Consider the following 26971-nt stretch of genomic DNA (forward strand, 5'->3'; position numbering starts at 1 on the left):
ATATGAATTCAATATTAAATCATATGCTGTGTATATATTCTTTCCTGTGCATCTGGTTCTTCCAAGGTTGCTGCTTCCAAGTCCCCACAATGTACAGGCTCATGTTTAAAATGCCCCTGTGCCTTTAGTGAATTCCATGCCTCCAGGGGTGGTCTGCCCCTCATTCAATGACCAGTACAGCATGGGATCAGACCCCGTTGTGTTGCTGAGGGGCCCATCTTGATCTCATGGCCACCATGGGCCTTCCCTCACCTACCATCCCTAGGTGACTGACCCCTAGCCAACAGGAAGACATTTCAAAGCTCTGTTGTCCTGAGGTCTCCATTTTTCTTTGTATTTTGTAGGAGACACATGGGACGATGTTATACCCGTGTCACAGTTAAGAACCCAAAATGTTAAATATGATTCTAGACTTGTCTTGTCTTTAATCCTAAACACACCTGCTTTTATTTCCAGCTGTGGCATTCAGACAGTTTTACCGACAAAGCCCTGTTCGTTCAAGGTTTGTGTTTAGAGTCTTCTGGTGGAATTGGAAGGCAGCAAGAACAACATTTGATTTATTTGTTTTTCTTTTAATTTTTTTTTTTTACTGTACAACATCATGCACAAATGAAATAACACATCCCACTCTCGTCTAGAAGCTGAAGTTTAGTCAATACAACAGAAATACAACCTAAACAGCATAATTACGGTAAGTTCCTACCCCAGACAACTATCTATATAGGGGGCAATATACAGTTTATGCTAACCGAAAAGCCTCAGCAATTGGAGAATCGACTAAGGCAACACTCTCAAGGCCTCATCAGAGACTGTATTTACAGCAGCATCAAGATTGCATGAAGGCGAGCCCTTCTGTCCTCAAAATGTCTAGCAATCTTGTCACAGCAGGTCTTTGACAGTTCTAGCACCCCATCAATCAGGCAGCTTTGCTGTTCAGTCAGCTGCCCTCTGCCACTTCCACGCTAGCCAGCTGGACATTGCCTGGCCTGCTTCAATCCACATTAATTCTGAGGAAAACTAAGGAGCACAATGAGTGGCGCAGTGTCCGAGTCCAGGCTCCCAAGAGATTGAGTCAATAGCCCTCCTTATCTCCCTGGTCCACAGTGAGGTAAGGAGCTCAACGGGATTGCTGACATTGGAAAATCCCCATCAGATTCCATAAGTCGTCCAGTTGGGGCGACCCAGAATGTTTTGGCACTGGAGGCAAAACAGAATATTCTCAGGGCTCTGAGCTAAGGAGAGGCAAAATTAAGAAGATCCATACTTGAGAAGATCCATTTTGGGGCACCTAATTTTGACCTCACACAGGGCATAATAATAATAATAATAATAATAATAATAAAAAATTTTATTTATACCCCGCCTTCCCAGTTTAAAAACCGGGCTCAGGGTGGCTAACAACAAAATTAAAACACTTAATTGTAAAAGCAGCATAAAATACAGTATAAAAACATGAATAACAATAAAATTCATAAAAAGGGAGAGGGAGGGAAGAGAAGGGAAATAAAAGATCAGGCTGAATTCAAATTAAAGGCCAGGTGGAATAGCTCTGTTTTACAGGCCCAACAGAAGGAGGTTAAATCCTGAAGAGCCCTAGTCTCATGGGCCAGAGCATTCCACCAGGTTGGAGCCATCACTGAAAAGGCCCTGGCCCTGATGGATAATAGTCTGACTTCCTTAGGGCCCGGGACCTCTAAACTATGGTTATTCATGGACCTTAAGGTCCTCTGCGGAGCATACCAGGAGAGGTGGTCCTTTAAATACGAGGGCCCTAAGCCACATTACAAAAGATTATCCAAGTCCACCCCTGCCTTCTCCTCTACTGTGCACCCACTTGCTGCCACCCACCCACTGCTGTGCCCCCACCTAGCAGCAGGCACACAGCAGGTGGCAGCAGGTGGGTGCATGGTGGCAGGTGTCCATATTGTAGAGGAAGAGGCAGTGGAGCCCACAAGTGTCTGCTGCCCCGGAGGCTGCTGCCCTGTGGTCCCTGCTGCCCCTCGCTTCATGATTGGGCCAGCCCTACGTCCAACACCATGCCTGAGAGATGCCTTCTTAAGCTCCATCAGGGAGGCTGCTCAGTGTGGACAATACACCAATAGCACCTCCAATCTGCCCCATGGACCTAATGAGATGTCTTTTAGACCACAGTGCACTGGTGGCTGCCAGCCCCTGGACCAGTTGGGGTGACCAGTGGCCAGGGAGGAATCATAGAATTGTAGAGATGGAAGAGGGACCAAAGGGTCATCTAGTCCAAACCCCTGCAATGCAGGATTTTTTTTGCCCAACGGGGGGCTCGAACCCACAACCCTGAGATGAAGAATCTCATGGAGAGCTCAGGTGGTAGAGCATGAGACTCTTAATCTCAGGGCTGTGGGTTCAAATCCCACTTTGGGCAAAAGATTCCTGCACTGCAGGGGGTTAGAATAGATTACCCTTGTGTTCCCCTCCATCTATGATTCTATGCTTGACTGAGCTACCCCAGAAGTTACTTGTAGGGAAGGCCAATAAAGTCACATGGATGGGGCCAAGTTGTTTTGTCGTCCCCCCCCCCCCATCCTCCTCGCTTGCAAAGGTGTGGACACAAAAGCATTGCAGTTGCATAAAGTACATAGTACCTAACTAAAAGGAAAAGCGACTGTTTTTTTTATATATAAATATTTATTAAGATTTTTATAAGAGAAAAGCATAAATAACAAACGACATTGCTTATATCATACACAAAATTTCATAACTTGTTTGGGCTTCCTCACGTCTCCTGCTCCCACTTACATTGTTAAAAAGTTTTTTCAAGCAAATTATCATCTTGTTTACAATCTTATATCCACTCGTTTAAATATAATCTAATAGTTCTCCCAAAGGGTTTGTCTTTTCCTTAATCTCACTTATCATCTAATTCCAATCTAGTTTAGTGGTGGCCAATTATTTATGATCAAGCATCCTTCTTAACATTCAATCAAATTACAATATTTTTGTAAATAAGTTTTAAATTTCTTCCAATCTTCTTCCATCCTTTCTTCTCCCAGGTCTCGGATTCTGCCGGTCATCTCTGCCAGTTGCATATAGTCTATCAGCTGCATCTGCCATTCTTCCAGTGTGGGTAGATCTTGAGTCTTCCAATTCTTGGCAATGAGTATCCTTGCTGCTGTTGTTGCATACATAAAAAATGTTTGGTCCTTCTTTAACACCCTCTGGCCGACAATACCCAGGAGGAAGGCCTCTGGTTTCTTAGTGAAGGTATACTTAAATACCTTTTTCAACTCATTATATATCATTTCCCAGAAGGCCTTCACTTTAGGGCAAGTCCACCAGAGGTGAAAGAATGTTCCTTCATTTTCTTTACATTTCCAACATTTATTATCAGACGAATGGTGTATTTTGGCAAGTTTAACTGGGGTCATGTACCATCTGTATATCATTTTCATTACATTTTCCTTCAAAGCATTACATGCAGTGAAGTTCAGCCCAGTGGTCCACAACCTTTCCCAGTCCTCTAAAAGGAAAAGCGTCTGACCTTGGTTTAATAGGAGTCCCTGACTCCCTGCTGTCAAAATTTCTAATGTGAGTAACTGTCACTATAGCCATGCATTACTCTGAAATAAGCCTCATTAAATGCCATAGGGATTACTTCCAGTTAGGACTGGAGCCTGAACTGGTTAGTTTTAAAGGAGCCACAAAGAACTTCAATAGACCTTTCAACTCCCAGGAAGTAGGGGTCGGATTGCAGTTTATCCTGTAACTCTAAACCCATTTACTTGGGAGTAATCCTTTCCCTATTGACTTCAACGGACTTTACCTCTGAATAGAATCACGGTTAGGATTAAGCAGTTAGTTGTCAAATGCTCTTCTACCGCTGGTGACCTGCTTTAAAGGGAATCCTACAGGCTGACAAAGCTTCTGTTATCTAGGGCTGAAACTGGATTAACTGTCCAATTCCTAGCGCAAAGCACAATTCCTAACAGGGGGGAGGTTTAATCCACTTGGAGACACTCACATGAAGGTTGTGCTTGTGTTTATTAAGGCTGCAGTAATAACAGCCGCTGCCCCCATGGGCTGAAGTGCAAAGGCCTACGCATGTCTACTCAGAAGTAAGCTTACTCCATGATAAGTCTGTAGAGGCTGTTTGAAGCCTAACTTAGTTTCTTTTAAACGGCACATTGGACTGTTTTAAATAATAAAATGAATGCCACTCCTCCCTTCTTCAGCCAGCGCTCCCCACATCACAATGCAAGCTTCTCCAGTCTCCAGAATTAACTACTGCTTTCTCTTGCCCCCCCTCCAGCAATAAGATAAAGCAAAACATCCCTCAGCCAGATCCCTTTGCCATAACAAGACTGTCACAAAGGAATCAACGCTTCCCACTTTTCTTAATGGCTGGCTCCTGAAGCATTGAAATTAATGGATTTAAAAGGGATTGGTGGCCTTTTCCTTCCAAATCATAAGGACTTCGGATGGCAGCTTCACCATTTCCTTCATTTGGTGCAGAGATTTTATTTTCCATATTAAAAGGACCATGAGCGTAGCCAGGATTTTTGTTTGGGGGGTGCAGGCCTTTTGTCGTGGGGGAGAACCTCAGTTTGCTATGTATTTTTATTTATTTTTATTGATGGGGGGTAGCTGCCCCTTCCTGTACCCATTTGGCACTACGCCCACAAACGGGACTCCGTTTTTGCACCTACACAGAGACACCACTCCCCGAAACATAAAGGTAAAGGGACCCCTGACCATTAGGTCCAGTCGTGGCCGGCTCTGGGGTTGTGGCGCTCATCTCGCTTTATTGGCCGAGGGAGCCGGCGTACAGCTTCCGGGTCACGTGGCCAGCATAACTAAGCCGATTCTTTTTTAAAAACTTCTTTAAAATTAGTTTTTAACATACAAAATTATAAAATGTACCACACAAAGTTATCACAGATACAATCTTTTTAGACTTCCATCAGCACCTCTGATAATCCTCCGTCTTACCTCACTTCTTATGCATTTCCTAACTTAATACTGCCTTTATATCTCTTAACCTATATCTCTTACCATTCTTCCATCATTGGTAATTCTTCTTGCTTCCATTTTTGGGCCAATAGTATTCTTGCTGCTGTTACTGCATATGAAAAAAGCTTACTTTCCTTTCTATTTATATCATTTCCAACAATACCCAAGAGAAATGCTTCTGGTTTCTTTATAAATGTATATTTCAACAATTTTTTCAACTCATTATATATCATCTCCCAGAAGCATTTCACTAAGCCGCTTCTGGCGAACCAGAGCAGCGCACGGAAACGCCGTTTACCTTCCCGCCAGAGTGGTACCTATTTATCTACTTGCACTTTGACATGCTTTCGAACTGCTAGGTGGGCAGGAGCAGGGACCGAGCAATGGGAGCTCACCCCGTGGCGGGGAGGAAAAAGGAAATCTGCCCCCCTTTTTCTCCTTCTCTGTCTTTCTTCTTCTCCTGTGGGTGGTAGAGGCAGAGGATTCTACATTCTATTTATTCTGTTTGCATATTTTGGGTAGTGTTTTGGTTTCTTTTTTGCTTAAGATTTGAAACAAAAAAAAAATTCCTTCCAGTAGCACCTTAAAGACCAACTAAGTTCTTGGTATGAGCTTTCGTGTGCATGCACACTTCTTCAGATACACTGAAATAGAAGTTTCCAGACCCTTCTATATAGTGAGAAGGTGGGGAGGGGTATTACTCAGAAGGGTGGTGGGAATGGGTGATTGGCAGATAGCTGTGATGAGCCTGTTGACGGCTCTTAACGACTGCAATAGGTCTTACAGAAAAAAGCAAGGGGTGAAAGACCTATTGCAGTCGTTAAGAGAAGGGTCTGGTAACTTCTATTTCAGTGTATCTGAAGAAGTGTGCATGCACACGAAAGCTCATACCAAGAACTAACTTACTGGTCTTTAAGGTGCTACTGGGAGGAATTTTTTTTGTTTTGACTATGGCAGACCAACACGGCTACCTATCTGTAACTGAAGCTTAAGATTTGGTTTGTTTTTTGCTTAGATTACTCTTCTATATATTACTGAATTATGAAAAACGTCCATAAAAATCTTAAATCGAACTGAAAAGCCCGTGTTTCTCCCTCCGACCATCCCAGGGGAGTTCAAGCCTTGTGGCTGCAGCAAAAAAACCCGGGTTTCTGAACCCGAACCAAAACTATCATAGGAGACTCGCTGCGCGCTCTTTGCCCCTCTTGCGGCGCGGAACGGCCAGCTCCGAATGGAACCGGAAATCGCGGCTGTCAGGAGAGCGTCCAGGGCCTTTGCCTCTTTAAGCCGCGGCCGAAAGAGCGCTCGGAAGGCGCCGAGCCGCTGGGCATGCGCAGGAGGCCGCGCATGCGCCTTGGGGTCCCAGGGGCGCTGAGGGGAAGGCCGAGTCCGCCCGGCATGTCGACGGTGTCCAAGGCGGTTCTGGCGGCCTCCGTCGCGGTCTCGGGCGCCGTCGTCGCGGGCGTCCACCTCCAGCAGAGCCGCGTCAGGGAGGTAGGCCTCTTCCTCCCCCCACCCGCACTCCCCCCCCTGCAGGCGGGAGCATCGAGGGAGGGGCGGATTCGGCGGCAGAAAGAGCCCTTGACTCTCCGGGGCTGCGTTATTATTATGAGGGCGAATGCATGTGACCCTTTTGCCGAGGAGGGACTGAACGGTGCGCGTGTAAACCAACGGGCAAGGTGGCTGTGGGAGGGGCACAGGCAGCGGACACGCCCCCTCCCCCCAAATTTACACGAGTTCAGTGCTTTTCACCCCTAAAAAATATATTTAGGGGTACTCTCATTTTGACTCAAGAAAATCACCACTGTACAGTTCAAATCGGGGGAAATAAATACAGTAAATGGACAAAAGTACAAAGAACATGCATCATTACCTCATACAGTGGTACCTCAGGTTACATTCGCTTCAGGTTACAGACTCCGCTAACCCAGAAATAGTACCTCGGGTTAAGAACTTTGCTTCAGGATGAGAACAGAAATCGTGTTCTGGTGGCACGGCAGCAGCAGAAGGCCCCTTTAGCTAAAGTGGTGCTTCAGGTTAAGAACAGTTTCAGGTTAAGAACGGACCTCCGGAACGAATTAAGTACTGAACCCGAGGTGCCACTGTATTACACAGCTCACAGTAATTTTCCTACTCATATTGAAATACTGCCCCTCAATGAGGCCAAAAGTTCCATCTGTAAAACACCAGACATCCACATTCTACACTGCTTCACACATTAAACGCTCACTTCCGTCTAAGGCTCAGGAAATGAGGCCGCCGTCGGGGGTAGCAACAGATTCACAGCCCTCGAGAAGAAACTAAACTTTTATTTTTTTTTAGTTTCTTCTCCCTCTAGATTGACAAAATGTTTAGGGGTATGCTTACCCCTGCGTCTCCCCAGAAAAAAAAGCACTGCATGGGTTCACTATATACACGCACATCACAACGAACCCACAAGGAACCCCGAAATGTTGTAAAGATGTCACTGGAAAATCTCTCAAAGGGTGGGACAGGGTGTCTGCGGTCTTTTCCAGTGAGTTTTCAATCCTGCGCAATTTCACCAAAGTGTGTGGTGCCTCGGAAACCATGGTGTTTTCCCTAGAAAAAGAGGTGCCAGAACTCACCATGAACACCTTTCTCCTTCTCTTGGCATGGCAGTGGCACCGACTTGACAAAAAGCCCTGCTCCAAACGTAACCCCCACACAAATGGGAGATTGGGGGGGGGGGGCTGCCTGGACTGCCAAGTAGTCATGAGAATATTCCCTGGATTTCTGTCCAAAAGCCTGGAGGGGTAGAAGTAGGAAATTCTCCTATATAGCCAGATGTTTTTTACACATGCACACATACACTTGCTATGAAGCTGTTTAATATGTTTCTTTTCAAAAAGGTGTATAGGAGCTGGAGAGAAAAGGAAGCAAAAATGAACAGAGGTGTTTGACACTTTGCATAGAGGAGAAATTGCATCTGCTGTTGCTGCCCTTTCCCCCAATTCAACCATTCCTTCTTCCATGTTATCTTTGCACTTTGTAACATAAATTTCCCCCAGCATTTTATGCCCCAGTGTTTCATATAGCCACAGAAGGCCTCTGATTATTGGTTTGTGATATAGCGATCTTCAGGGAATGACCCTTTATGATTTGCAGATGGCTTAGTCCTGTATTGGAATGAGGATGTATACTTCCTACAGTTAGCAAAACCTTTGAAGTTACTTTTGCAACAGTATGATTGCTTTGTAAGATTCACAGTTGGCCTTAATTTAATAGAATCATAGAATCATAGAGTTGGAAGAGACCACAAGGGCCATCGAGTCCAACCCCCTGCCAAGCAGGAAACACCATATAGAATCATAGAGTGATTTCCTATAGCAGTACCTTTACACTTTCTCAAGTTTTTGAACAGTAGATTATTAAGAGATATATACTATAATATGATGAGATTTCTCTTTCAGAGGCTACGTGAAGGTGTGCTGAGAGACTTTGAGAGGCAGAATCGTAAGCAAGAAAATCTTCGCCTTTTGGAGCAACAGATTGCCTTGACTGAGCAACTTGAAATGGAAAGAAGCAAAATGCTCATGGGAAAAGAATCCTCACAGTAAGGGCCAGGAAGAGTTGGGATCTCCCTTTTCATTTCAGTTATTTAAATGTCTTCGTATTTGTTGGAACAGTCTTTGTTTTGCTGGGCTTCTTGCATAATAAAAGTGACTGTCAATTCACAATGGATACTAATGTGTACATGAGCGAGATGATGAGCCGTCATGATGATGAAGCCACAAGGACATCGCCTTCAGAAGGGCTGGAAGAAGGAGAAGTGGAAGGAGAAACTCTTCTCATAGTAGAGTCTGAAGATCAGGCATCCGTGGATTTGAGTCATGATCAGAGTGGAGACTCTATAAATAGTGATGAAGGGGACACATCCTGGACAGAAGAGATGTCTTATTACTGTGAAAGATGTCAGAAATGGATACCAGCAAGTAAGGCTTCCTAATTCTTGATTATTTTAAATAATAAAAACGTGTCCTTTGTTTTGCCCTTCTGACCTCAAGGCCTTGGTCAGGAAGACCTACAAGATTGTGACCCTTGCTGAGCTGGGCCTTCAGGAAGCAGATCAGACGAAAGCCAGTTGAAAGCACATCCTTCCCAAGGCACAAACCTAGCAAAAGGTTTTTCCACATGACTTGTAGTCCACAATCATGAGTGAGTAGCAGACCTCAGAGGCTTCCTGGCCCTCCTGCTTGCGGGTAAATGAGCTATGCCCCTTTCAGAAGAAAGAATGGGTGGATGTCCCATCCCCCCTTTTAAAACATGGGGAGGATTTCCCGAAGAACCCCATTGACAGGAAGGCAGAGGACCCACAAACTCTCAGCCTTAGCCATCAGAGCCTCTATGGCAGCTTCCTTCATGGCGAGTGTATGCCTCCTCTAAGGTCAGCCCCTTCTGCTGGATGTTGGTCATAGCACCACCCATAAGCCCTAGGGACTATGAAAACTAGTTAAAGCCTGTGCCTACACAAAGATGCAATTGCATATTTTCTTCAATTTTCAGCCCTAGCAGAGTCCACTGGCATGTGGACTTCAAGGCCAAGGCTAGCCCTTTAGAAGTGATCCCTTTAGAAGGGGCTAGACTACCCTCTTCGGGGAGTGGCTGGATGGCGTTCACAAGAACTACATAAAAGCTATAGAGAATTTTTTTCTGTTTGAGAAAAAAATATCTGCATGCACAATTCTTAAGATTTCAAAAGGAATTGCACTTATGATACATATATATGCGATATCTCCAAAATAGAGACAGATGTGCCCACCAATTGAGGTTACATGGATTTCTGTAAGAGGTGATTAACAAAGCAAAACGCAGAGTGGATGAATGCTGTTGGGATGAACCCCATTTGTGCTATTTGTGACCTTGCTCGTAATATGTTGGTGTGTAGACCCCATTTGTTGGGAAAAAAGGCTTAAGGTTTTGTTTGCTTGTTTACAGATCAGGTGAGAGAACAGATCACCTATCTCAAAGGTGATAATTTTTTCAGATTTACTTGCTCTGATTGCTCAGAAGATGGGAAGGAACAGTTTGAACGGCTGAGGCTAACTTGGCAGCAGGTAAGTAACAAGCAGACCCTTAATAATTGCACCCAAACTGGATTTCACATTTCTGTGTATTACAATAAGGTGCAAGGGGGAGGAGTTGTTAGCAAGCTTCTAAGTGTGAATCTAAGGTTTTATATTTGCTTACCCTTAAAGGTACATGGCTATTTTGGAGTCTAAAAAACACATTGCAAAAAGCCAGATTATTATTTTTTTTAATTTGAGAGTTCTTTATTTGTTATGTAAACACAGAAAGGAAATTATCTTTTGGCCATGGATTGTTAAAATAATTGTTCCAAATTTAATCAGCTGTGCTGCCTTTTTGGCATTGCAGTACACAACTGAGAAACATGGACTGTGCTCATAGAGTAGCCTTGACCCTCCAAAAAATCAGGAGGTTAGCAAGGTAGATAATACAACTTGTGCTGGTCCAACACCTCTAGTACTCTGGTGGATAGACGGGGAACCACATTGATAGTAATGTGGACTGTGTGAAACTCAATGTGTTATATGTGCAGAGGGCCTTCTTGGTAGTGGCACCCTCCCTGTGGAATGCCCTCCCTTTAGATGTCAAGTAGATAAATAATTACACAACTTTTAGAGGACATCTGAAGGCATCCCTGTATCGGGAGATTTTAACACTTGGTGATTTATGTTTTCAGATATGTTGTAAGCCGCCCAGAATGGCTGGGGTAGTAGTAGTAGTAGTAGTAGTAATAATAATAATAATAATAATAATAATAATAATAATAATAATAATAATATAATATCTTATGACCAGCCAAGGAATGATTCACAGCTCTGTAAATTGTTTCACGTATAGGAGGCCTGGTTTCCTAGCTGTGTCAACATAGTAAGATTTTATCTGGTGCTGAAGCTGGTTCACTTTACAGTCACCATGTTGGCTACTGGGAAGCAGTGTTTTTAACAATAGACATACTGTAACAGACATTACTTCCTCTACAGTCACCCCTAAGTTACATTTCCAAGGCTGCTGTGATTTCTACATGTGATCAATTTGCAAATGTTTGAAACAACCTTAAGCCATGTACATGGGTACCCTTATCAATAACCTAGATATTATGTATACCATGATATCACTTTAAGTAAGAGATAACATTTAGCAATAGCACCAGACTCAACCCAGTGTCCAAGGCAACACCACAAATACAGTGTGCTGAGGATACACCCACATAAGCGATATTGACGGAGAAATGCCTTTTTGATACTGCTGTACCTCACCACACACAAATCGCAACCCCCACAAACAAGTATATATATATGTTTCAACAATTTGAGTGCACTTACTTTTGTAGTCTAAACCACTGAGCCTAGGGCTTGCTGATCGGAAGGTCGGCGGTTCGAATCCCCGCGACGGAGTGAGCTCCCGTTTCTTGGTCCCAGCTCCTGCCAACCTAGCAGTTGGAAAGCACATCAAAGTGCAAGTAGATAAAGAGGTACCACTCCGGCGGGAAGGTATACTGCTTTTCCATGCGCTTCTCTGGTTTCGCCAGAAGCGGCTTAGTCATGCTGGCCACATGACCCGGAAAAACTGCGGACAAACGTCAGCTCCCGTGGCCAGTAAAGTGAGATGAGCGCTGCACCCTAGAGTCGTTTGCGACTGGACTTAACTGTCAGGGGTCCTTTCCCCCCCCTTTTTTTTTTACTAAAAGCATAGTAGATGTACATAGAAGAGTACAGTCTAAACATCTTTGCATTCGGAAGCTTAAATTCCATTAAATATAACATGCACACGCATACAACAATTCTTTCAACAGAATGACATACAGAGAAGGAAGCATAGATAGTTCAGTATTGCACATGTGTGGGGAGAGAGCATGTATGGAGAAACTCCAGGAAACTAGTTCAAGTCCAACAGTGCCTCTGTAAGGGGAAGAAGCCTTTTTCTTGGGCTCCCTGCTCCTATTCCAATACTCTTCAAACTAGACAGTGGCCTGAAGACTACTTATGCTACTCTTGGATGATGTCTTCAGTTAAATTAGATAATAATAATAATAATATAATAATAATAATAATAATAATAATAATAATAATAATAATAATAATAATATTTTATTTATACCCCGCCCTCCCCAGCCAAGGCCGGGCTCAGAGCGGCTTACAAGCAATAATAAAAACCAGATGAATGATTACAACTTAAAAACAAAAATAAAATGCAACATTAAAATAATGTAACATTAAAATATTAAAATGTCGCCTCATCGCAGGAGGAGAAGGAAAAGAAAAAAGAAAGAGTGGGAATCAAATTGGCTCCAAGCCAAAGGCCAGGCGGAACAACTCTGTCTTACAGGCCCTGCGGAAAGAAATCAGATCCTGCAGGGCCCTGGTCTCATGAGGCAGAGCGTTCCACCAGGCCGGAGCCAGAGTTGAAAAGGCCCTGGCTCTGGTTGAAGCCAATATAACTTCTTTAGGGCCTGGGACCACTAAAGGTAAAGGTAAAGGTACCCCTGCCCGTACGGGCCAGTCTTGACAGACTCTGGGGTTGTGCGCCCATCTCACTTAAGAGGCCAGGGGCCAGCGCTGTCCGGAGACACTTCCGAGTCACGTGGCCAGCGTGACATCGCTGCTCTGGCGAGCCAGAGCCGCACACGGAAACGCCGTTTACCTTCCCGCTGGTAAGCGGTCCCTATTTATCTACTTGCACCCGGAGGTGCTTTCGAACTGCTAGGTTGGCAGGCGCTGGGACCGAGCAGCGGGAGCGCACCCCGCCGCAGGGATTCGAACCGCCGACCTTTCGATCAGCAAGTCCTAGGCGCTGAGGCTTTAACCCACAGCGCCACCTGTGTCCCTACCTGGGACCACTAGGGTGTTGCTATTTATGGACCTTAAGGTCCTCCGTGGGGCATACCAGGAGAGGCGGTCCCGTAGGTACGAGGGTCCTAGGCTGTGAAGGGCTTTAAAGGTCAAAAGCAGCACCTTAAATCTGACCCTGTACTCCACTGTGGGAGATACTTTGCAGTTTGGCCAGACTGCTCCAGTGCCAAGGGACAAGTTGCCTTCACTTCTTGCTGACAGATGACATACCATAATGAAATAGAGAAAGTTCCATTTACATAGTGGCTTACTTGGACAAATTACATGTAGTCAGTTGACTGGCATGCTAATCCCATTCCCTAAATTGCCTCCTGAAGATACCTGAAGTAAATTACAAGTAGGACTACTACCCCACAATATAGAAGAAAAACTATTAACTGTGTTTTATTTGTGAATTTTGGAGTCAAGGGAATGGTGTTGGCTAATCTAATCAGTTATAAAATTTCAAAATTCCTTTAATAAATAAATCTCTCAGTTATCCTTCTCCAAGCTGCAAATTGCCTAACAACATTTATGCTCCAATTCCTCCTTTAAAACATACTGCTTGGTTAAATAGGTGTTTTAACCAAGTCTGTCATCAAATTAACTACATTGCAAGAGTGTATTTTTAAGTTTCATTTATTTGTTACTTTGTTCCAAAAATATTCTCATCTAAATAAAGCAAGGCCTTAAATTGCATTAACATAGCAACATTGCAAAAGTTCTTTAATGCATCATTGTTTTTTTATTCATCATGATATAACTTTTTCTGCTACTTCCAATTCAAAAGGAAATGCAATTTGAGTTTTTGCCGATTAGTACCGCATTTTTCGCTCTATAAGACGCACCAGACCACAAGACGCACCTAGTTTTTGGAGGAGGAAAACAAGAAGAAAAAAATTCTGAATCTCAGAAGCCAGAACAGCAAGAGGGATCGCTGCGCAGTGAAAGCAGCAATCCCTCTTGCTGTTCTGGCTTCTGGGATAGCTGCGCAGCCTGCATTCGCTCCATAAGATGCACACACATTTCCCCTTACTTTTTAGGAGGGAAAAAGTGAGTCTTATAGAGCAAAAATACAGTAATTGCTGTAGTGAGTACTTGCAGAGAGATATTTAAAAATATAAATACTATCAAATGGTACAATTTTTTTAAAAGCTGAGATTTTCCCTTATTAGGGTATCTTCAAGTATGCCCATTGCAACAAATCTTCCTTAAACTCTTCCATGAGTTCCCATAGTAGCTAGGACTATAGTAGTATCAGATTTCTAAGTATTTAATTAGAAAGTCCCTCCATGGAATCAGATACTGTACCCTGTTGTTTTTCCCCTTGTAGTTCTATCCAAGTTGAAGCCCATCCATTCAGGCCTCGTGAAAATCAGTTTGTATCTGGAGATTGCATTGAATTCTGTAAAACAAATTTAGGTGTTTCCCAGATGACATACCACATACCAGTTAGTTTTAAATAGCTCTTGTCTGATCTTAGCTCCTTGTATTTCCATTTGTATTTTTATTGCCCCAGCTAGGGTAATAAAGGACACATTTGTCGTGTTCCTCTTTAAGGCTAAAACATATCTGAACATTTGTTAACTGAAATAGATGCCTTTAGGATAATCTTAATCCAGGCAGATTAATTCACCCCCAAACCCTGAATTGTCTAGGAGTTGATTATTTTATATAACCTGTTAGGAGAACAGAATCTTTTTATTCCCCTCCCCCCCCAAATCTTTCTTACCTATTGTAAATGAGAGGTTCCTACTTGCGTTTCAGGTTGTTATGCTGGCAATGTACAATCTATCCTTGGAAGGAACTGGTCGCCAAGGCTACTTCAGGTGGAAGGAAGACATTTGTTCTTTCATTGAAAAACACTGGAATTTTCTACTAGGAAACCGGTAATGCCATTATGTTGTCTTGAAACTGAAGGTAAAGAACAAAATGTCCACATATAATTAAAATGTAGGAAAACATTTTTTTTCCTCCTAGGTGAGAGTAAAAGAGAGAAGGTATCCATAGTGGGTGAAGGTCAATAGCTAGTTCACTTCTGTATAGTTCTGCATAGTATGACTTTCCCTAGCTTGTCTCCCTCCAGTTGGTTTCTGCAAGCAGCGAAGGCCAAAATATACGGCCATTTTATCTCAAAGTTTATTCTGGTCTTTCAAAATAGTACAAGATTGCACCATGTTGAGAGTGTCTCTTAACATCTCCTAGCCCTCATTTGAAATTTGTCCTAAGATTTTGAGAATCCAGAATAAAATTTGAAATAATGCGTATACATTTTCAACTATAGTTGATTCCTGCTTCCAGTCCTTGCTACTGTGCTCATCCCATTAATTTCACTTAAGATCTGAAGAGGAACTAGCAATCTGCTACCAATGTAGTAAACAGAGCTCTCTTTCAGAGACATTTTTCTCTTTCTTTGATTTAGGAAGAAGACTTCTACTTGGTGGAGCACTGTTGCTGGTTGTCTTTCTGTGGGGAGTCCTTTATATTTCCGTTCAGGGGCTCAAGAGTTTGGAGAACCAGGATGGTGGAAACTTGTCCACAATAGGCCCCCTACAATGAAGCCGGAAGGAGAGAAGCTTTCGGCATCTGCCCTAAAAACAAAAGGTAATAATTTGTAAACTGCATATCATTTGCACATTTAAGGATGCAGTAGTCTTAAAACTGGTGGTTTTGGCAGGGTGGGGGTACGTGAGGAGAGAGAGTGGGTTTGCACTCTTCTGTACTATTGACATTATGGATTTCAATCAAAATAAAAACCAAAAAAATTCAAATGCAGAAATTTGTGAAGGGTACGCCATCATGCAGACATCCTCAGTTTTTAAAGACCCGTGAACTTTCTGCAAAGGATATTGTATAGGTATCTTGCCCCTTGTACATCCCATTATATGTTTCTTGGTTACTGCTTCTACTTCTCAGCCACTCTTGTTTTCATTCCCTAGCCACTCCCAAGCTCACCTCTCTATTCAGCCTCTCTATTCACCAGTTTCTTCCCCAGCTTCTACCGCTTTGCAGTTCTCCTTTTCACTACTTCTTGCCTCTCTTCTTCCTCTTAAAAATTTGGTGGAAAACGTTCAATGTATGTGACAAAAATATATTGCATTCCCCCATTCTGTTATATGCAGTCTGGAATTAAAGAATGTTAGCACCTGCTTGTCACGTTTTCCTGTATCAGGAAAGGTGTATTTTTATTGTCTTTAAAGATAAAGTTTATGTTGGATACCTTCGGTAGAAATAGATGCTACCTTTGTTTTGGAGTAATAATAATAATTTAAACCCGCCCATCTGGCTGGGTTTCCCCAGCCACTCTGGGTGGCTTCCAGCAAAATATTAAAATACAGTAATTCATCAAATATTAAAAGCTTCCCTAAAGTTCTAAAGTTGGTGTTCTCTCTGCATGTCGGAACAAACCCACTACTTGTTCTCTGGCAGGTTCAAAACCATCATTAGACCCTATCATTACGGTGGAGGGACTTAGAAAGAGAGTGAGCCGCAATCCGGTAGAATCTGCCATGGAGCTGAAGGAGAAGAGATCTCGCACTCAGGAAGCCAAGGACATCAGGAGAGCTCAGAAGGAGGCAGCTGCCTTCCTGGACAGAAGCACATCCTCCACGCCAGTCAAATTCATCAGTCGAAGCCGGCGTCCTGACATTATACTGGAGAAGGGGGAAGTGGTTGACTTTTCTTCCCTGAGCTCCTCTGATCGAACTCCTTTGACAAGCCCATCTCCATCTCCTTCTCCAGATTTCTCTGCTCCCGGAACGCCAGCATCTCACTCAGCTACACCGAGCCTGCTCTCAGAAGCAGACCTTATTCCAGATATAATGCCACCCCAGGCCCTGTTTCATGGTAAAAGCTACTTTAACGTTTCCTTGTCTATTAACCTCTATTGGATATCATTTCCACAACCATTTCTTGACCATAGTTCTATTGTTGGTGGTATTTAACATCTACCAGGAACTGTGATACTTATTCCAATAATTATATTCACTAACGTACCAAGGAAAATGTTTTCTAATGTGGAAAATATTCAAGCATTTATCAGTAATATTATTCCTTGTCTAGTATTAATTCATATAGCCAATTGTGTACCCAACCAGTGTTTCTGACAATCACATATATGCCATCTGTGTTGCTAGATTCTTGCTGGAATGTTAACTTTCTCTGATGTACTCTTCTGGAAGCATATACATGGACAAAAAAGAAGAAAATGCTGCAAGTGCTGTTTTCTTAATACTATGTGTACGTGGTCTTGTATAAAGGGCATTATCATAGTACTTTCATGCGAAAAAGTTGAATTAACTTATTTTCTCAACTGTACCAAAACCAACAAACAAAATTAGCAATAACACTAGAACATAGAAAAATGCCTTTTTTGTTTGCTGCTGTTTTGGTTTTGGTTGCCATTCTAGGTTGCTAGTTCTGAGGATTCCACCCTCTCCCCCTCCCAGTCAATACAGTTGTGTTTTAACTTTCCTGATGCTTTATTATTGCTTATTAAAATTTATGTTGCCTTTCCTTCAAACAGCTAATTTCAGGAGAGCTGAAAATAATGCTGAAAATATTTCACATCTGACAACCAATGCACCTCTTGGTTTCAGATACTACATGGGTAGACAAGTCTAAAAAGCCCGGGACGCAAATTTTCACAATCCTCTAGCGCAGCCTTTCTCAACTTGTGGGGCCCCAGATGTTGTTGAACTACAACTCCCATCACCCCTAGCTAGCAAGGCCAGAGCTCAGGGATGATGGGAGTTGTCGTCCAACAACATCTGGGGACCCACAGGTTGAGAACCGCTGCTCTAGTCTAGCGCAGTGATGGCCAAACTTGGCCCTCCAGCTGTTTTTGGGACTACAATTCCCATCATCCCTGACCACTGGTCCTGTTAGCTAGGGATCATGGGAGTTGTAGTTCCAAAACAGCTGGAGGGCCAAGTTTGGCCATCATTGCTCTAGCGACTATGGTGGCTCATTTACCAGAAGCGATGTATTTAGCGTTAATTCTGGGAGTGTATACTCGATTTTGACCAAACCAAGCCTCCTGATACACATTTTGCTGTAATAGAACCTCATAGTAGGTCTAATAGGGAGGTGGGTATTGCTGTGGTCTAAACCACTGAGCCTCTTGGGCTTGCCGATCGGAAGGTCAGCGATCCGAATCTCCACAAAGGAGTGAGCTCCCGCTGCTCTATCCCAGCTCCTAGCCAACCTAGCAGTTTGAAAGCACGCCAGTTCAAGTAGATAAAGATGTACTGCTGTGGTGGGAAGGTAAACAGCATTCCCGTGTGCTCTGGCTTCTGTCATGGTGTCCTGTTGCATCAGAAGCAGTTTAGTCCTGCTGGCCACATGACCCAGAAAGCTGTCTGTGGACAAACACTGGCTTCCTCGGCCTGAAAGCGAGATGAGCGCCACAACCCCATAGTCGCCTTTGAGTGGACTTAACTATCCAGCGGTCCTTTATCTTTACCTTTTAGTAAGTCTAGCATTCCTGGCTATTCTATCAGTATACTTTTAGATACATTTGTGCTACAGAAAGGCCTGTCTTTTCTGCTGTCAGACTTTTGTGGTCCATCTTCCTGCCTGAATTAAGCACCCTATTCAGAGCCACACTGGATCTACTAAAGTGGCCTGATTTTCATAAATCAAAACCTCTTTAACTAGCAAATGTGGAGAATATTACTTTGGAAAGGTCAGTCTCAACTGAATATTAATGGGGAATGGCTGTGTACCCTTTCAAAGCCACAGTCTCCTAGGAAGAACACACAGTTGTATTCTGGATTCAAGTAGGTAGCCGTGTTGGCCTGATGCAGTCGAAATAAATTAAAAAATTGTCCAGTAGCACCTTAGAGACCAGCTAAGTTTGTTCTGAGTATAAGCTTTCGTGTGCATGCACACTTCTTCAGATAAGTTGTATTCGTTACACTGTCACAAAGTTTATGGACTATTTTGTTTTGTTTATAGATGATGAAGAGATGGAGGGTGATGGTGTTATAGATCCGGGAATAGAGTATATCCCACCCCCGAGTGGTCCAGTGGGAATGATCCGAAAGAAGGTGAAGACACCAGAGCAGATTAAGCAAGAGATGGAGAGCGAGGAAGAAAAAGCAGAGAGACTTGAACGTGACACTGAAAACTCTGATCATACTCGCACATCCCTTCAGGACCAGGGTCGAGACAAAAGGAGGATGCAGTTGGAACATAAGAACGCTAAGTTTGGCATGCCCAAGTATGCACCTGTTAGCATCTATGAAGAAAAGCTTCTCTTGAGGAACTTGGAGAGCTGCCCAAATGCTGCAGCCATGACCCCCGAAGCTCAGAGACTGCGGCGCAAGTTGATAATTCGGCAGGCCAAGCGCGAGAGAGGCCTGCCCCTCTTTGACTTGGACAGTATTGTGAATGCAGCCCTTCTCCTGGTTGATCGGATTTATGGACCCAAGGAAGGAATTGCTCCCTGTCCCCCAGCAAATTACGCAATGTACAGAACTACCAGCCAGGATTTCAGAATCTTGGATCGATACCAGGTTAATGTTTCCAATTCAACTGTTTTTTTGATAGCTCCCATACTCTGAATGGGAATAATGGGCAAAGTCCATATACCACACGTCTAAACATCCTTTCTTAGGTCATTATCTGTGAATCACTGCCCATGATCCACATCCATTGTGAAATTTCTCTTAATGGAATGGGGCAATGTATTCCTTGGCACTGGCTGCTCAATCCCTTCTTTCCAGAGAGTGGAAGTGCTGTTTTTATGGAAGTTATATGTGGCAATTTTCATTTACTTTATATCCAATTCTTTTAGGCATACTTAGGTGATGCTTTTATGTCCAGAAGGACCAAGGAAGTGTTTTCAAGGGCAACCAAACAGCCTGCCACCACAAAGCCTAGTAGGGCGGGGCAGTATCTGGCTCTCATCATTGTGATATAAAAAAGGTAAAGGTACCCCTGCCCGTACGGGCCAGTCTTGACAGACTCTGGGGTTGTGCGCCCATCTCACTCAAGAGGCCAGGGGCCAGCGCTGTCCGGAGACACTTCCGGGTCACGTGGCCAGCGTGACATCGCTGCTCTGGCGAGCCAGAGCCGCACACGGAAACGCCGTTTACCTTCCCGCTGGTAAGCGGTCCCTATTTATCTACTTGCACCCAGAGGTGCTTTCGAACTGCTAGGTTGGCAGGCGCTGGGACCGAGCAGCGGGAGCGCACCCCGCCGCAGGGATTCGAACCGCCGACCTTTCGATCAGCAAGTCCTAGGCGCTGAGGCTTTAACCCACAGCGCCACTAGCAGCAGTTAAATTCCGCAATATGCTGATATACCACAGTGTCTGGTATATTGCCCAGCCCAAGCCGCCATACCTCTCCAGCTTGTGTGAGCCAGAGGGGCATCGGGACTTCTCTGATTAGCTGGAGGATGGGAAGCCTGCTGCTCAGCTGTGCAAGCCCTCATACCTCTCTGGCTCAGGTGAGATGGAGGGATGGGGTGGGGGCTTTTCTCAAAGGTGCAGACAGGCAGGTAAGCGGAGCTTGAGAAGGTGTTCACCTTCAGGCGTTCACTTTCAGGCTCCATCTGCCTGCCTGCCTGCCTGCCTGCGCCTTTGCCGTCTGTAGGCAATTTGAGCTGGCACAATGTATTGCCAGATCAAAATGTCTAAAGCTGGTATTTCAATCTGAATGCCATCTCGGTTTCAGACAACATACCAATATATCACCCAGCTCTAAAGCCTAGATATGTGTTTATTCTTCTTCTTCAGCTTTAAAGGACCTTAGGAATTCTATAAATCCACAAAGCTCTAAGGAGCCCTCTAGTGAGGGATCTGCAGTTACACTCTTGGCTCGATGGAGATCACCCAGAAACACCTCAGCTTGTTTCTCTGCTGCTGTAGACATCTGGAGCATTCTGGGACTCCTCGGTTCAATAGCTAACATTGTCCAAATCCGGGGAATGACATTTTATCTGTATATTCTTGGGTGTTAATGTACGCACTCATTTATAATTTACTGCTACAGAAGTTAATGGTTAACTGGAAACCAAGTTATGTTTTTATTGAGCATATTATGGGTGGAATTCAACATTGTGCTAGCAAAGGTTCCACCTGCGCAAGCATTTCAGTTTGCCACAAAATATCCCACCTCTCCTCCCCCTGCATGCTTCGCTGATGGTTCTGCTGATCTCCCTAGAGCCAGTTTCAAGGAGGTGGGGAGAAGAGGTAGGGAAAGCCCTCCTGCACAAGCCGAAGTCCTTGCTCAGAGATTCTGCTTATGGGCTTGCAAAATGAATTCCTCCCTGTGCCCTGAAACTGGGTGCAGGAGGCTTCTTCCACTGAAAGACGAGTCACAAAGTCATTTGCATAGCTCTGCCCTCGAAGCAAAGGGGGGGGGGGAGCAAACAACTCCTGGGTAACCTCCATCCATTAAAGAGATTACAGTGTCACAGTAACTTCATTTTTAAGACCAGTAAACTAATGCTGTTTGAATTCCTAAGAGGGACTAGGTAATCTCAACATCTTGCAGATAGGGTAACTTAGGTTGTGTTCAATGTGTAGTGCAAAAATTTCTCTTTGCACAATGGAACATTCTTCCCTTCTCCCTCTGTGTGACCCCTAAACCTGTTCTGGGTCCCCCCCCGCTCTGGTACACATTTGGGGATCGCATGTGGGGAGAAAAGGGAGGGAATCCCATTGTGCTAGTGCAGCTTTCTAGCTGAATACTGACCATTCTCCTTTTTCAAAACTGGACTTGACAGTAGTAACAGCCACCTTGTGGTTGGTGCAAATTACCATTTATAAAATAGCCAGTGGTACACTGTAGTTAACTTGCCATTGGCATTTTTTTTACCAAGTTGCAAGGATCAGTTGCAGATGTTATTTGTATTCTATCAGCGATAGCTCTCTTGTTTATGTTCATTCTAGGCTCATTTCCTTGTTTTTTGGCTTTGCTTTACAGACTAAGCTGTCTGCTGTGAAGGGGTTTCGACAAATGCCAACAAAATTTCTGTGCCGACTCGTAGGCTCAGAAGATGCTTTGACTGACCACAGCATTATCAGTCCCTACACTTCCCGTGTTTTGAAACCCTACATCAGGTACAGATCACAGAGCTGTTTTCACTTACGAGCAGATGGCTCTTTCTTCTTTTCCCCTCCAGATTTGTTCTCTTTCTGGTCAATTGTTGAACACTCAACTCTTAGGGCCATGACTTTAGGCTGAAATATATGTTTTAAAAGTTTGTAAAGACAGTCTGCTAAGTCTGCTCTGTTAAATAGATCACTGTTATCCCCATATTACAGATGGAGAACTGAAATTGGCAGAGGTGATTTTGCCACCAAGTAAGTCCATAGTCCATAGGGACGCGGGTGGCGCTGTGGGTTAAACCACAGAGCCTAGGACTTGCTGATCAGAAGGTCAGTGGTTCGAATCCCCACGACGGGGTGAGCTCCCGTTGCTCGGTCCCAGCTCCTGCCAACCTAGTAGTTCAAAAGCACATCAAAGTGCAAGTAGATAAATAGGTAAACGGCGTTTCCATGCGCTGCTCTGGTTCGCCAGAAGCGGCTTAGTCATGCTGGCCACTGGACCCGGAAGCTGTCTGCAGACAAACGCCGGCTCCCTCGGCCAATAGAGTGAGATGAGCGCCGCAACCCCAGAGTCGGTCACGACTGGACCTAATGGTCGGGGGTCCCTTTACCTTTATCTTTAAGTCCATAGTCCTGGGAAGATGTATGGGTTCTCAGTGTAGGTGGCCTTGCAGGGCAGATACTCAACTGCTCCCTTTGTGTTTTATACCAAAAGCATGGAAACATGAAGTATTACTTGCTCATCTTTCCTGTTTTGGTGGTATTTCATAAGATGCAAAACACTCATGCTAGGAGGATCGTTTTTCTCTGCAGCCCAGAGTCTATTCTTCCTGTGAGTATGCTAGAGTTGGGACAGAAACAAATACATTTATCAAATGTACAGGAGCACAGCATGCACAACTTTAGAAATTTTGTCTAGGTAGTGGCATACTCTCCACAAAAAGGAAGGTTTAATAACAAAGTAAAATAAAAGGCAATTTACAGCTTAATGAATTAATATGGAGCACTTTAAGGACTGAACAGATAGCAAAATAATTTCATCAGTGGGGTCCCTGAATTGCTGTGAAATAGATGATATGGTTACCTTTTTGGTAGTTTGGTGGATGGATATGGTCCTAGATTGAAATATTTAGTGCATGGAAGGAAAGGGAAGGTGCCCTCTCCAAGCCCAGACAGGTTTCCCAGCATGGTATCATAATAAGACTTGAGAGACATCTGGAGAATGGTGCACCCTTGAACTTAAACATGGCTGTTCTCCAACTTGTGGCTGGCTTTAACAACTAGACCCCAGCAACAACAAATCTCTCCTGTTTTCTGTTCACCATACCTGTGTCTTAATTTCAGGCCCGACTGAGTCTGACTGCTGTTATACCCTGAAAATGACAAATATTGCTGTTGTGTCCCCTCCAGGCGTGATTATGAAACCAAGCCTCCAAAACTAAGGTTGCTGAATGAGATTCGTGCCCATTCGCACAAGAATGATCCCAGCTGGACTGCTGAGCCAGAGGCACCCATTGATTACTGCTATGTGCGCCCTAATCACATCCCCACTATTAACTCAATGTGCCATGAGTTCTTTTGGCCAGGTAGGATTTACTAGGTGGTCAAGGGAAATAATGGGGCGACTACTCATTCCATTCTGGTAGATATACTACTGCTCTAATGCTGCCCTGCTTCTCTTTTCCCTTCCCTAAGAGAATTTCAGCTGCTCCCCCACAAGGCATACATTAGTTTTGAATCCTGAGAAGACGGAAGAAGGATGGGTGGGACAGTTGGAAAAGAAAGGTAGTGGGTAGTAAAAAGCTATGAGGCTGCTTTTTTTGAAAAGGAAATGAAAAGAAAGTGTTTTGGGACGTTGATTAATGAATTTGTGCCTAATGTGTACTTAGCCTGGTACCATCATTTATCTGTGTTGATGGGCTGGGCAAAAATACTTTTATTCGCACAGAATTTTGGCCCTTAATTTGGAGGCTACTTAGGTATGTTTGTGACGTCTTTTAGTGGTGGGTTGAGTTGGCTATATATATTTTGACTGAACATTGTGGGTTCTTATTTTATAATTGTTCTTATACTTAGTTTAAATGTTTGTTTTTGCACTGTATGTTGCTTGCAGTCACTCTTGTGGAATAAAAAGAAATGTAATAGTAATATTAATAAAAAGCCTGTGTGCATGTATCAATGCATTTTCTATTGGCTGAATAGACCTGTTCCTAATAGAACAAGCACCTATTTTTCTGATTGGTTCCCAATGGAATTTCATAACCTTATAAAACCGTTTTTAATTCTCTCTCATGACTGAATAAATGTAGCTTTTGAAAGTATATGTGGAAAAGTTGAATAACCTGCAGACATTTACTGTGATCTTGGGGTGTAATCCTGCACACACTTACTTCTGGTCAAAGACCCATTGAATTCAGTTGGACATACCTCCAAGCAAGCATGCATTTAGGATTGAACTACTGGGTCATTTTATTCACATAATTATAATAGCTAACAGTATATTATTCCTTTAACATGGAAATGTCCTCAACATTTCATTGTAGGATTATTTACTACCAGTCTTGTAATTTATATTTTGAGTCCTTTAGGACATTATGAACTAGGCTCCATGCTAATGTCAAATTATGAAAATAGGAGAGCTCCACATGAGCAAAGCTTTTTCTTTCTTTTTTTAAAAAAAGCCTTAAATAGATATTTTGTATAATGTTCCTTTTCCATCAACAATCTGTGATCATTTGTGGTGTGCTTTTCTCTCCCACAGGAATCGACCTCTCAGAATGCTTGCAATATCCAGACTTCAGTGTTGTTGTCCTTTACAAAAAGGTCATTGTTGCATTTGGTTTTATGGTGCCAGATGTTAAATACAATGAAGCATACATCTCTTTTCTGTTTGTTCACCCTGAATGGAGAAGATCAGGAATTGCAACCTTTATGATCTATCATCTTATTCAGGTAATTTTATGATTTATTATCTTGAAAGTACCTTTTACTTTAAATACAAGTGCAAACAGGGCAGGTTTACTCAAGAAGATTTATATCCCTTTGATGACCTACTCGTCATTCAGTTGTCGCATCTATGTTGTGCAGATCAGTGGTGTAGCGTTGCATGGGGGGCTGCAGGGGCAATTGCCCCGGGTGCAAAATTATACCAATGGGCTGCAGTGGTCCCGAAAGAGCTGCAAAACTAGGAGGGGGCTCCCTTCTCTAGCCTGGCTGGGTGGGCTGCGAGTGGGGAGTGGGTAGCCGGCCAGGCCTTCATGTGCCAGGGCAGAACCCCCTCTTGCTCCCTGTCCCCTTTGGTGCCTCGGGTTCGTATCCTTAGCTTGCAGGTGTTGTGCACAACACGCTTCTTATGCTATGGCTGATGCCGACGGTGTGCATGCCAGGTTGCTGCTGTGCTGGGTGGTCCCCTCATCTCCCTTCTGCCCTGGGGCCACCGCAGAGCCCCCAGCCCAGCCCTTGTATGGGAGCAGGCAGCCGTAGGCACGGCAGGTGCCGTTGGAGTGCCTGGTGTGAACCAAGAGGCAACCATGCGAGCCTTGGCTGGCAGCATGCTGGCTCCTTGGCTGGACTGGTGGAGCTTTCTGTGGGTGTGCTACGAGCAGCTGAAGCAGCTGGTGCAGGGTGAGCTGCGGTGCCAGAGGGGCTCCAGTTGTGAGGTTGGAGTCCATGTCCAGCACCTCCCAGGAGAGCTCAGGGGGGAGGACCCAGGATGTTGTGCTAGCCCCCTTCCCCATGGTGATGCTGACATTCCTTTTGCGCCTTGGCCCAGGCAACCCACGCTACGCCACTGGTGCAGATTCATTAAGGACGGGAAAACACCCTTGTAAAATTTGTGGCTTTCATTTGGGATTCAGGTACAGATGCCTAGTCGGTCCAATAGCAGCACAACCCTAAATTCCCAAAGGCAGTTTTGGCCAGCCCGGAGCAAACTATCTACTTTTTTATGTGTTGTCTTGAATTCTGTAGCTTTCATGTCCAGATTGAATGACTTAACAAGCTCCTCATCACAAAATCTGTTAGTTCATTGACCAAATTTATTATCTGCTGGGGCTAATTGTTTTACCCTGTTTGCAAGTAATGAGATACTTCCATTTTCCACCCCTCTTCCAGCTCTTCTTTCTGGTACCTTTCTTAATTTATTCAGTGAAATTAAGGCTATGTCAGTGCTGCTGTAACTTTGCATCTTCTGAAGGTTGCTACTTCTTGAAGTTTACCAGTTTTAAGTACTGAATGACTGAGGTCCTTATCAAGCAGAATTGAAGGACAGTCAATCTTGGAAGCTAGCAATTCTGAAAATTTTGTATCCTGAATTCATTTCCCCAAGAGAAACTGGTATTAGATGTAACCTGTGCTTTACTATATCATCTGTTATCCATCTATGATGTATATACTTCTGTCTGCTTTTAGTATCTCTTCCTTCTTGAAAGTTGTCTTGCTTTGACTGCACAGTGCTCCTATAATTAGTTATCTCCTCATTTCCTTCCTCACATGCAATACAACTCTTTTTTTTCTTTTCACAGACTTGTATGGGCAAAGATGCAACCCTTCATGTATCTGCAAGTAATTCTGCAATGCTGCTGTACCAGAAGTTTGGATTTAAAACTGAGGAGTACATTTTAGATTTCTATGACAAATACTACCCTTTGGACAGTAAGGAATGCAAACATGCGTTCTTTCTGAGGTTGCGGCGATGATACTGCAAGGGAAATCTGGTCACTACAATAAAATATGGTTTAGCGCTTTTACTGAGGTGCTTTGTTGCCTTTATTGCTATTAAGTTATTTGTCTGTGGTCTTTACTGAGATTAGTATATATATATATTTACTACAATAGTGTCTGTTTGGCCAGGACAGAAAAACAGAAACTCCTTCCTTTTTGGTAAGAATGGAATTCATTGTCCTGTTCTTCATGAAGAACCCTTTTGACAAACCAGTTGATGATTCCCAATGAGTTCTCATACTGAATGAAGATACAAATGTTCAAACTATTCTTTGCAGAAAGCAATAAAATGTTTGATTCAATCTCTCTAGACATGAAATTTATTAGGTGG

At 43.7% G+C, this 26971-nt stretch overlaps 1 protein-coding gene across 2 annotated transcripts; it reads left to right on the forward strand.

Annotated features, from left to right (window-relative positions):
* The first annotated feature begins 6319 nt into the window (after positions 1-6319).
* On the forward strand, positions 6320-26666 carry KAT14 (lysine acetyltransferase 14). Of its 2 annotated transcripts, XM_083748420.1 has the most exons (11): positions 6320-6477; positions 8415-8936; positions 9940-10058; positions 14625-14746; positions 15280-15461; positions 16287-16703; positions 18816-19375; positions 21794-21930; positions 23329-23504; positions 24680-24870; positions 26442-26666. In XM_083748420.1, the coding sequence occupies exons 2-11, from the start codon at positions 8681-8683 to the stop codon at positions 26613-26615; spliced, it is 2334 nt and encodes a 777-aa protein (XP_083604546.1). In that variant the 5' UTR covers positions 6320-6477; positions 8415-8680; the 3' UTR covers positions 26616-26666. The 2 variants fall into 2 exon arrangements, with proteins under 2 accessions (XP_083604546.1, XP_083604547.1); XM_083748421.1 differs by lacking the exon at positions 16287-16703.
* Positions 26667-26971: the final 305 nt, after the last annotated feature.

Source organism: Podarcis gaigeae (genome assembly GCF_964106915.1).
Source record: "Podarcis gaigeae genome assembly, chromosome: 7".
Classification (NCBI taxonomy): Eukaryota; Metazoa; Chordata; class Lepidosauria; order Squamata; family Lacertidae; genus Podarcis; species Podarcis gaigeae.

Coding starts and splice junctions, on each gene's coding strand:
- KAT14 (XM_083748420.1), top strand. CDS start 8,681: ATGGATACTAATGTGTACATGAGCGAGATGATGAGCCGTCATGATGAT. Junction 19,376..21,793: donor GAATCTTGGATCGATACCAG/GTTAATGTTTCC, acceptor TTTGCTTTACAG/ACTAAGCTGTCTGCTGTGAA. Junction 21,931..23,328: donor GTTTTGAAACCCTACATCAG/GTACAGATCACA, acceptor TGTCCCCTCCAG/GCGTGATTATGAAACCAAGC.